Source organism: Mesoplodon bidens (genome assembly GCF_964165515.1).
Source record: "Mesoplodon bidens genome assembly, chromosome: 11".
NCBI lineage: Eukaryota > Metazoa > Chordata > Mammalia > Artiodactyla > Ziphiidae > Mesoplodon > Mesoplodon bidens.
This window is the reverse complement of record NC_138167.1, coordinates 13650279-13660267: the sequence shown is the minus strand read 5'-3', so window position 1 is coordinate 13660267 and position 9989 is coordinate 13650279. Positions and strand designations below refer to the sequence as shown.

General features: G+C 34.2%; 1 protein-coding gene across 1 annotated transcript; it reads left to right on the top strand.

Annotated features, from left to right (window-relative positions):
• The first annotated feature begins 302 nt into the window (after positions 1-302).
• Positions 303-9390, top strand: RERGL (RERG like). Its single transcript, XM_081249479.1, has 5 exons — positions 303-473; positions 1582-1638; positions 5765-5838; positions 6253-6401; positions 8684-9390. The coding sequence occupies exons 1-5, from the start codon at positions 422-424 to the stop codon at positions 8964-8966; spliced, it is 615 nt and encodes a 204-aa protein (XP_081105605.1). The 5' UTR covers positions 303-421; the 3' UTR covers positions 8967-9390.
• The last annotated feature ends 599 nt before the right edge of the window (positions 9391-9989 follow it).

Here is a 9989-nt window from a genome sequence, read left to right as displayed (position 1 = left end):
TATTAATAGAAAAAGCAAAACTAATCCACTCAAAGGAAATTTACAGGAATGTTTACCCATCCTCTAAAAACTTTCTTAATGAAGAGAGATCATCTTTATAGGTTCTAGGAGAAGGTAGATTCCAGGCACATGAAAGTAGAAGATGAGCTACGCTTCTGTTAAACTCTTAACTATTGGCTTAGTAAACCTTTGTGTCTAAATAGTAAGTCCACTGTTTTTTTTTTTTTCTTTTGAGACATGTTAAAAACTACTCTAGGCAAATATTTTTAAAGTTATTATTGGATGGTAGGAGTATGGGGTGGAGTTGGCCTTAGGGAAATGAGAGCAGCAATAATAAAAAGGATTTTGGAAAACACATGCTTGGCTCAAGTCAGTATATCTCCAGAAGTCAGGAGGGACCAAGAAGGAGCAGAAAAGCAAGATGAATGATGTGAAACTTGCTGTCTTGGGTGGTGAAGGAACAGGCAAATCTGGTAAGTGGTGTTGTTTTCTGTGGCATGGTGTAGAGTACATAAAGAGTGAGAAATATATTGACATGATATATATTACATTATAACATACTATATGTATATGAACTTGATATAACTATATATTATTTTTAAGTAGGAGTTTTCGCTTTATAAGCAAGTAATGCAATTACCTGTATATAAAATTTATATACAGGTTGAGGAATATAACTGTTTGAATTATTAATTTGTATCTTGTTCTACTGATGTTTGAAATTCATTGGAATAACAGGAAATCCCTCCCATCACTATCCCACCTACTTCTCACTCCAGCACACCTGCCTCCACACCTACCAGTGGCCAAACAATGCCCTTGAAAAGATTCTGCTTCCCTGAGACTAAGGGTGGAGAGAGATGTGTGGAGACCTATGAATTATTTTTTAAATGTCATTTTTTTCACATTATCAAAGTGAGAAAAACTTTGGAGGGGCATGGCTTTTTAAATGCCCAGAAATGAGCAAGAGGTGCCCAGACCAGACCTTGGAAGCTATGTTTTTGTTTTCTTTTGTTTTGTTTTTGGTCACATTATGATGATACTAAGCATGCCGCCAATAGAACCACCGTAGCCTAATGAATCTTAACAACGGGCCAGACCCAGGAGCTGCAATAAGATAAACCAACACTAGAGGTCGTTCCTCTGTTTCCTGCATTTTGAAGTCCCTATTTCCTTTAAACAATTGCAAATGCTTGAGACCGTCCTGGCCACTATTAGCATGCAGCACCATGGAGCCACAATTAATTTTATAAAGAAAATATAGAGATGTTATAGTCCTTACATCTCATATTTAATGAGAAATCTGTCTCTGTTACAAAGGTGAGTTGTCTTACGTGTCTTTGCATTTGTAAATTACTTACGCAGTGATTTGAGTGGGCAGCACACTGAGATCACTTTCTTTCTAGCCTCCTAATTTTTACGGCTGTACAGTGGAAATTCTTAGACCAGAATTGAGTAAAGTTTTAAGTCTTCATTAATACTTAGTAAATTTTGAGCAGAGATGCTAGATGCTTATGTACATTACTAAATTTGTATCCTAAAACAGATAAGACCCCAAATCCAGCTTGTTTTGTTTTACAGCCCTTACAGTAAGGTTTCTTACCAAGCGATTTATTGGAGAATATGCTTCTAATTTTGGTAAGTCACTACTTTAGAATTTTTCACCTTAAAACTTCAGCATCATAATTAGTATCAGAGAAACATTTTAATAGAATCTTCCATTTCTGTACTTTTTAAAGAATAATTTTATTTATTTATTTTTGGCTGCGTGGGGTCTTCGTTGTTGAACGCAGGTTTTCTCTAGCTGCCGTCAGTGGGAGCTACACTTCGTTGCAGTGCGCAGGCTTCTCATTGCGGTGGCTTCTCTTGCGGCAGAGCATGTGCTCTAGGCATGCGGGCTTCAGTAGTTGTGGCACTCGGGCTCAGTAGTTGTGGCTCACGGGCTTAGTCGCTCTGAGGCATGTGGGGTTTTCCTGGAACAGGACTCGAACCCGTGTCCCCTGAATTGGCAGGCGGATTCTTAACCACTGCACCACCAGGGAAGTCCCCCATTTTTGCACTTTTAAGCAATTTATTTATTCATGGGTTCTGGTTAGAAAAGCCCAAATAAGTATTTGAATTAATTGTTCTTTTATGATAAAAAGTTATCCAATTTGATGTTAAATAAAATGGATTAGAAATCCAGTTGGTTTCAGTCTAGAACTAGAAAAACATTAAAACTGGGACCTGCCGCCTGTGCCAAGTGTTGTAGAGCACGTGAGTGTGGATTTTTTTGTAAGCAGTTTGAAACAATTTGAAATTAAAGCAACATCTGTTGAAAAATAAAGACAAATTAATTATAAAAGCACAAGTAACTACAAAATAAATGCTTATTTTTATTGCAAAAGCATGTGACAATAACTGGAAAATTATGCTATGATTAAAGATCATATCATAATTAGCTAGGTTGCTTATGTAAGTTTCAGAGAAATTCTAAAACAGATGCCAGGGCACCTTGATATAATCTTAGGATCATTTCACTAACTCTACTATAAATTTCTGTTATTTTGATCAGAATTAGCATGACATATGGGAAATGCCACAGTGGGGAATTAATAACAAGCGGGGAATTTTGCCAGAGGTTTGAATATATTTTTGGCTCAGCAATTAATCTATATAATGCTAATAATATCTTACCTGACTGAAGGTGTGGTGGGGAAAGGTTTTGAGGGTTTTTTAAATAAGAACAAAGATTTTAAGAAATATGAGAATTGGGAGAAAGGGAAATTATTCTTTTGTTCAATAATACTTATTTAGAGTAAGAATAAGTTATGATTGGAAGTGTTTTCATGAGAAATAAACAACAAAAATCTTTAGCATTCATTTATGATATAGCATTATTAGAGTATTTTAGAAAATAACTTTAAAGTATTGCATTGTTTCCTACGTGTAGCCCACATAGTATTTCAGTCCATATGCCATTTGCCAAATGTTTTAGGGCAAGCACTTGAAAACTGATTATAGAGAGAAGAAATACATAGGAAGAGAAATTCTTATTGTTTCATTTCTCAGGTCAACAACCTCAGTCAAAAAAGGTAACACACAAACTAGGAGTCAGGCATGAGAAAATGTTCTAAAACTATAAAACAAAACATAAATAAAAGAACACACACAAAAAGTAGTAACAGCAACAACAAAATAAAAACATCATCTTAATCTTTTATAAGATATATCAATAGATATATAGATATATCAATAGATAAATAAGCAAATGAAATGTACACGTTTCTGGCTGTTACATCTCTATTAAAAATATAAGATCTAGAGACATTCTTAAAGACAAAAAAATGAGCAAAATTCACCACCACATGAGGATTAATTAGCAAAAAAATGACCCCACTTGTAAATGAGGGCTAGAAGGGGAAAATAATAAACTTTTAAAAAGTTAAGAGCTGGTGACCCCTGTTGGCAGTTTTTGAGTTTTGAGAGTGAGTATTTTAAAATGTCTTAGAAGGAAAGTATATGGTTCACAGTAGTAAGCTTATAAAGTTTAGAATAAACTGTCTGAAGACATTTTAAGATTTAATGAAACACTAACAAATTTCATTAAATGTAACCTAGAAGGATTTAAAAATTCATCCCTAACCTCCTAAAGTTGGCTTTCCCAAATGTCCGCTACATTTTGCTAACCACAGGTTACAGAGTATTTGCCAGAATGGGTCATGATTTTGTGTCAGTATGCAATTTTGGAGAGAGGTAGGTCTTGTATTAAAACACTGGAGGGACAGTTACAGAAACGAAGTCCTTCGTTCATTCAACAAATATTTATTGAATACCTGTCATGTGGCAGGTACTCTTCTAGGTAAAGAGGCTATAGTAATGAACAAATATCTGAGCCTTCATAAGATTTACATTCTGGAGGGAAGGGTCAGCTAATTAAAAATGCATTTATCTATCTATATCTATACATCTATCTATCTATCTATCTATCTATCTATCTATCTATCTATATATATATAATGTCTTATGATGATAAATGTTATGAAGGAAAAGAAAGCATAGGGGAGTGGTGTGTGGTCATTTAAAATAGGGTAGTCAGGGTAGACCTGGCTGAGATGGAGACATTTGAACAGACCCGCAGGTGATAAAAACTGAGCCATGAAGATATTTGGACAGTTACATTCCAGGTAGAAGAAAGAGTTGCCGAAGTTCAGAGGAAGGAACTTTCTGAAAAATGTGAGGAATGGTATGGAGGACTGTGTAGCTTCAGTGGAGGAATGTGGGAGACAATAGCCAAAGAGGTCTACTGAGATCATAGGGGTCATGGGAGACTAGATAACTAGGGAAATTCTCAGGCATTTTAAAAGCTTAGGTTTATCCAAGTGAGATGGGGAGCCATTGGAGAGATTTGATCAGGCAAGTGACATGATCTGTCTACAAATTGGCTTTTGCTCCTGGATTGAGAATAAACTGAGAGCAAGAAGGGAGTTAGGGGAGGGATAAAGCAAAGAGCTGAGTTAGGAGGTTTTCTAATAATACAGGCAAAAGTAATGATAGCTTGGACCAGAGTGTGAGCAAAGGAGGTGATGAGAGGCAGACAAATTCAAAATATTCTTTGAAGATAGAGTAAAAATGAATTTTTAATAGAATAAATATAAGATGTAAGAGAAAGAAAGAATCAGGGATGCCCTTGAGGCTTTTAACCTGTGAGACTAGTTATGGATATGTCATTTAATGAAATGGAAACTTGTGGGATATGCAGTCTTTGCGGCGAGATCAGAGGTTCCTTATTAAGCATGTTAAGGTTGAGATGTCTATCAGGTATCTAAATGGAGGCACCCAGTGGTGGTAGATGTCTAGAGTCCAGGGAAGAGGTCCAGACTACAGAAATGGGTTTATCAACAATAATTGTTACATAAAGACTCTGACTGGATAAGATTAGCAAGGGAGTAAGTGTAGATAGAGAAGAAATCCATAAACTAGAATCACAGTTGGAGTGAGAGAAGATATTGTGGGACAAATAAAAAAGATTAATACAAAGCAATATGGAATAAAGAAAAAACCCAGGAGAGTATGTTGCCTTGAAAACCATGTGAAAAAAACATTTTTCACATGGAGGTAGGAGGTAGATGTGATCAACTATACTAATACTACTGACAGGGCAGGTAAGATCAATAACTTTCCACTGAGTCTAAAACCATAACCCTGATAAGAACAGTTTTAGTCACGTAATTGGAATTAAAGCCTGATTGTAATAATTTGAAGGTCATGGAAGGAGAGAATTTGGACACAGGGAGTATAGATATTTATCAAAAGGCCAACAGAGAAATAGAGCAATAGTTGGGATCCAAAGGGTTGTTAAGTTAGGAGAAATTCAGCTGCTAGTAATGATATAATAAAGAGGAACATTTTGTGATGCAGAAGAGGGAGGTAGACTTGTTGGAGCCATGTCTTTCAGCAGGTCAGAGGAAATAGTAACTAGTTCATAGTGAATGGACTGGCCTTAGATAGAAACACAGATAATTCATTCATAGTAATAGAATGGAAGATAAGTATATAGGCAGAAAAATATGTAGGTGAATAGGTATAGTGGTAAAGTTCATTTGTAAGAAATATACATTAGCAAATATATGTTTTTTTGACCACTAGAAATAAAGAAGAGCTACTGTAGTACTCAATTAAAATATGACTGGTTGACTTTGCAGGACTGTGATCCAAATATAAGGCCATTTTTTAAACTCTGGAGGATTTCCATACTGACAATGAGTATATGCATATTTTTCAGAACCTATCTATAAAAAGCATTTGTATTTGGAAGGGAAGCAATTGAATCTAGAAATATACGACTCTTGTTCTCAGGTAAGTACAACAAAATATGTTTTCAATTATGATTTGAAGAAGATATTCCTCAAATCTTTTTAGCTAAGCCTTATCAATACTGTTTTTTTTTTACTGATTTAAATCTAGTACCAAAAATCAAAACATATTCCATTTACTAATAAGGATAGAAAATATCATCTCTTTTCAAACATATATGTGGATATTGATTTTGGATATAACTTTATTATAGTTCTTTATTTTTTTAAATTTAATCACTTTTGTTTAAAGAAAGAGGATGATAAAAAAGAAACAGAGACTACATTTTAGAAAATATCAGTATTTGGCTTACTGAATTCTCTTCCAGGTGAAATGGGTCTCCATTAATTAACTGTCTAACAGGTAAAATACAGGGATCAGATCCCACCACTTTCAACGTGCTTCATTTATTTTCAGCCACAGAAAGCAAAATTTTCCCTCACAAGTGAGCTGCATTGGGCAGATGGGTTTGTTATTGTGTATGACATCAGTGACAGGTCTTCGTTTGCTTTTGCAAAAGCACTAATCTACAGAATTCGGGAGCCACAGACTAGTCATTGTAAAAGGTGAGGTATTTTTCTTTCCTCTCTCCTTTCTTTTTAGTAAATCATCATAGAGCTGTAAGCATCATTAGGAAGAGTTTAATACAGGCTTCCAATTACAAAATTTAACAGCCCTGAACAATCCACCTTTCATTCCACAGGAGTTACACATGTAGTAAAAGGAATAAGATGAGAATACTTTATATCCTGGCTGACATAAACAGTTACTTGCCCCGAGTAAATGGCTATTTTACAAGACAGCTTCTATTGTTAACATGACATTCACTTGCAAAATAATGGTCCTCTGTACACAGATAGTTCCCTTTCCACCTTTCTTTTTCACTCCCACAAAAAATGTGAAGGCTACTAAATAAATCCAGATTTATTACACTTGGCATCCAATTCCTAGTCATTGAGCTGTTCAATCAATCAAAGCAAAATAGACTGAATAATCAAACTGTTACAGATTCTAAGTATGAGAGTACCTTTTTCTCCATTTCACCTCCTAAAACAAAGAGCTGATCAACGACTCCCGATTGCTAATGTCTTGACACAAGTGACTATGAAGGAAAACATAACTGTGCCTTAAACTAATTTTGCATTAGTAGATATAAATTTAAACCTATGAATTTCCCATTTTAGTTTTCCTTTTTTTTTAAATTGTTTTAGCCTTTCCATTTAAAATATTTATTTTTGTTTAACCTGCTGGTATAAGGGATTCTTTGTGATCGTAACCAGATTTGCCCTTAAAATCTAAAATAGCATTCTAATCTGGGAAGCAAAAAAGCACAATATTATTCCTGAAAATTGGTACCTGTGCTTTTTATATCTATTTTAAATGCCTACTATCAAGAAATAATCAGATAATAATTGATAAGTTATATTTCCCTAGAGTCATTTGATCTAAATTCTTGTTTATATCTGATTGACCTTGGGTAAACCCTTTAATCTCTAGACCTCCTTTTTCTGACTATAAAACTGATGGAAACACGGTAGGGGAAAAGAATGTGATTTTACTAAGGTACCTCATAGCTCTGATTTCCTATAATATTATTGATTTTGAGGGACCTCCATTGTTTCAAGTGCTAAATGCCTTATATTTAAGCACCATAACTTAGGTAAGGGAAAGTAATTAAAACTACTTTCTATTCTTACAAATCAAAAGAATCACTCACGAATAGGCAAAAAAAGTATATTTTAAAAATCCCTATATTTGACATTTTTCAGGCAAACTTTTTAATGTATCGACCAAATAATTTTTGAGTTTTTCCAGTTCTCAATCTCTAGGTAAACTAGAGTCTCTTATTTGTAGATAAAAAAGCAAAATTATGGCATTGTTTTATAAAATTACATCTGATATTTGTGATTCACCATTGAAAATGTTTCATTTATTCTTCCCCATTAATTCTTCACAATAATTTTCTGAACTCTATAGAAAAAGATACTCTTAGTGCCCTCAAAATCCAACACATACAGTGCTTTTTCCCTTACGGCTCACACTGTCATGTGAATGAAACCAGCCTTAAGACTGTTTTCATTTTCCCATTTCTTCCCTATAGGCGATATCTTGGCAGAGTTCCATGTTATTTAAGACCTAGTAGCCTTACTGTATTCTTCAAATGAAACTCTGCTTTAGGAATGTTACACTGTAACTGAGGAGACTATATTGATATTTGTCAAAGACATTACCTTACCAAAGCGATATATTTCTTCAATAAACAGAAAAATTGTACAAGGTCAAGAGACTGTAACATTTTCTTTAAAGTATGCTGTAATGAATATTAACAAACAGCAACAAGTATTGAATTAGTAAAGAGGCATTAGTTAGTCCCTCTCTTTCAGTTGATAAGGAAATGAAAGATAATACTTAGTAAGCATACTTTATTGCCTGGCACTGGGCTAGATTTTTATACACATCTTCATTTAACCTCTGTGAGCATTCTGTGTGATGAGGACTATTTTACCTTTTTTTTTTTTTTTTTTTTTTTACATATAAGGGAATTGAAAGTGGAAAATGTTACAATCATGTCTTGTTAGTAAACAGAGCCATAATTCCAGGAATAAGTTTGTACCACTTCAAATGTTATGCTTTAAGAGCTTTGTTGCTTCTGTGTCATTTACTACATTTTATCTAAAATAATTTTTGTAAGTAAATGAGATACACACATATATGACCACAAATAACACACATACACACACAGTATTCTTTCTTTTGGTCCATAATTCTTTTTGATATAAACCTACTTAGTAAAAAAAAAAGAATTTTTAAAACAGTCTTGTCAAAGAATTGTGTATCTGTGTTTCAGAGCTGTGGAATCAGCTGTGCTTTTGGTGGGTAACAAGCAAGATCTCTGTCATGTGCGAGAGGTTGGCTGGGAAGAAGGGCAAAAACTGGCATTGGATAACCGGTGCCAATTCTGTGAACTGTCTGCAGCAGAGCAATCTCTGGAGGTGGAAATGATGTTTATCAGAATTATCAAGGGCATCCTGACAAACTTCAAACTCAAAGAAAAGAGAAGACCCAGTGGATCTAAATCCATGGCCAAACTGATCAATAATGTATTTGGAAAGAGAAGGAAATCTGTTTAATTGACATGCGATCCTAAGGGATTTATTATATCAGAGAGTTTCAAACGTTTGTATGGTAATTAAATTTACCCTTTGTATGCAATTAAAAAATTCTCTTAGAGATATGAAATAATTGGCCATGAACCACAACTGTGTTTTCAAATATATAGTTTGCCTTCTTAGTTGTTTGTATCTTGTACATTTTGCTTCACACTTAACCTTTTCTTTATTACACAGAATAATATGAGTATAACCTATGGGTGGATTACTATATAATTTTATTAAATTACCATTCTACAGGGCTCAATTTACCTTTATTTTATATATATCTTTTTAATGAAATATATAGTTATATTCATATAGTTAATATATTATAGGGCTTAACTTATCAATTTGTGAAATTCATGGTCTATTTAATTGAAATGCATGGATTTATTTTTGAAAGTGTCTTTATAATAAACCAGTGAATTCTTTGATATTACATAAATTTTACTTACAACTAAGGCCTTAAGAAGTTAAATTCCTTACCCGTAAGTATGTAGTTTACAGTTGGTCTGATAATGAAAAAGTCTGCCTTTCCTTATTTTATGCTAAGCTAACAAGGGCAATTATCATAGAAAAATTAACTTATACAACTAAGATACATTTTAGATTAAAAGATAAGGGGTTTTTAAAAGTTCATTTATAAATCCATACATCATAGGAAAAGAAAAAAGTAAAAACTGTTTGGTAAATATATAACCTTGAAGGCCTTATTGTCCTGAAAGAAATCCTGTATTAGATACAAACATTTTGGGCCTTCTCAGATTACATTGGGTACAATTTCCTTCAGAAGTCAACTGTCCACCTCCTGGACTGCAGCATCCCTTCTGCTGTCCCTGATGAGCTTGTCACCTGCTGAGTTTCAAGTTGCAGCCCTAGGCCTAACTTCAGCTAAATCGTTGATAAGTAAGGTTAGATTTTGGAGAAGTTAACCTGGGCATACTCGCAATGCTGCATGCACACTTGGTTAACATGTGTCAGCACTAACTAGGGGACCACGTA

Excerpts from the sequence above, each read along its gene's own strand:
- RERGL (XM_081249479.1), top strand. The coding sequence starts at position 422 with ATGAATGATGTGAAACTTGCTGTCTTGGGTGGTGAAGGAACAGGCAAA. Across the intron at positions 474-1,581 it reads TGAAGGAACAGGCAAATCTG|CCCTTACAGTAAGGTTTCTT; the intron begins GTAAGTGGTGTT and ends TTTGTTTTACAG. Across the intron at positions 6,402-8,683 it reads CAGACTAGTCATTGTAAAAG|AGCTGTGGAATCAGCTGTGC; the intron begins GTGAGGTATTTT and ends TCTGTGTTTCAG.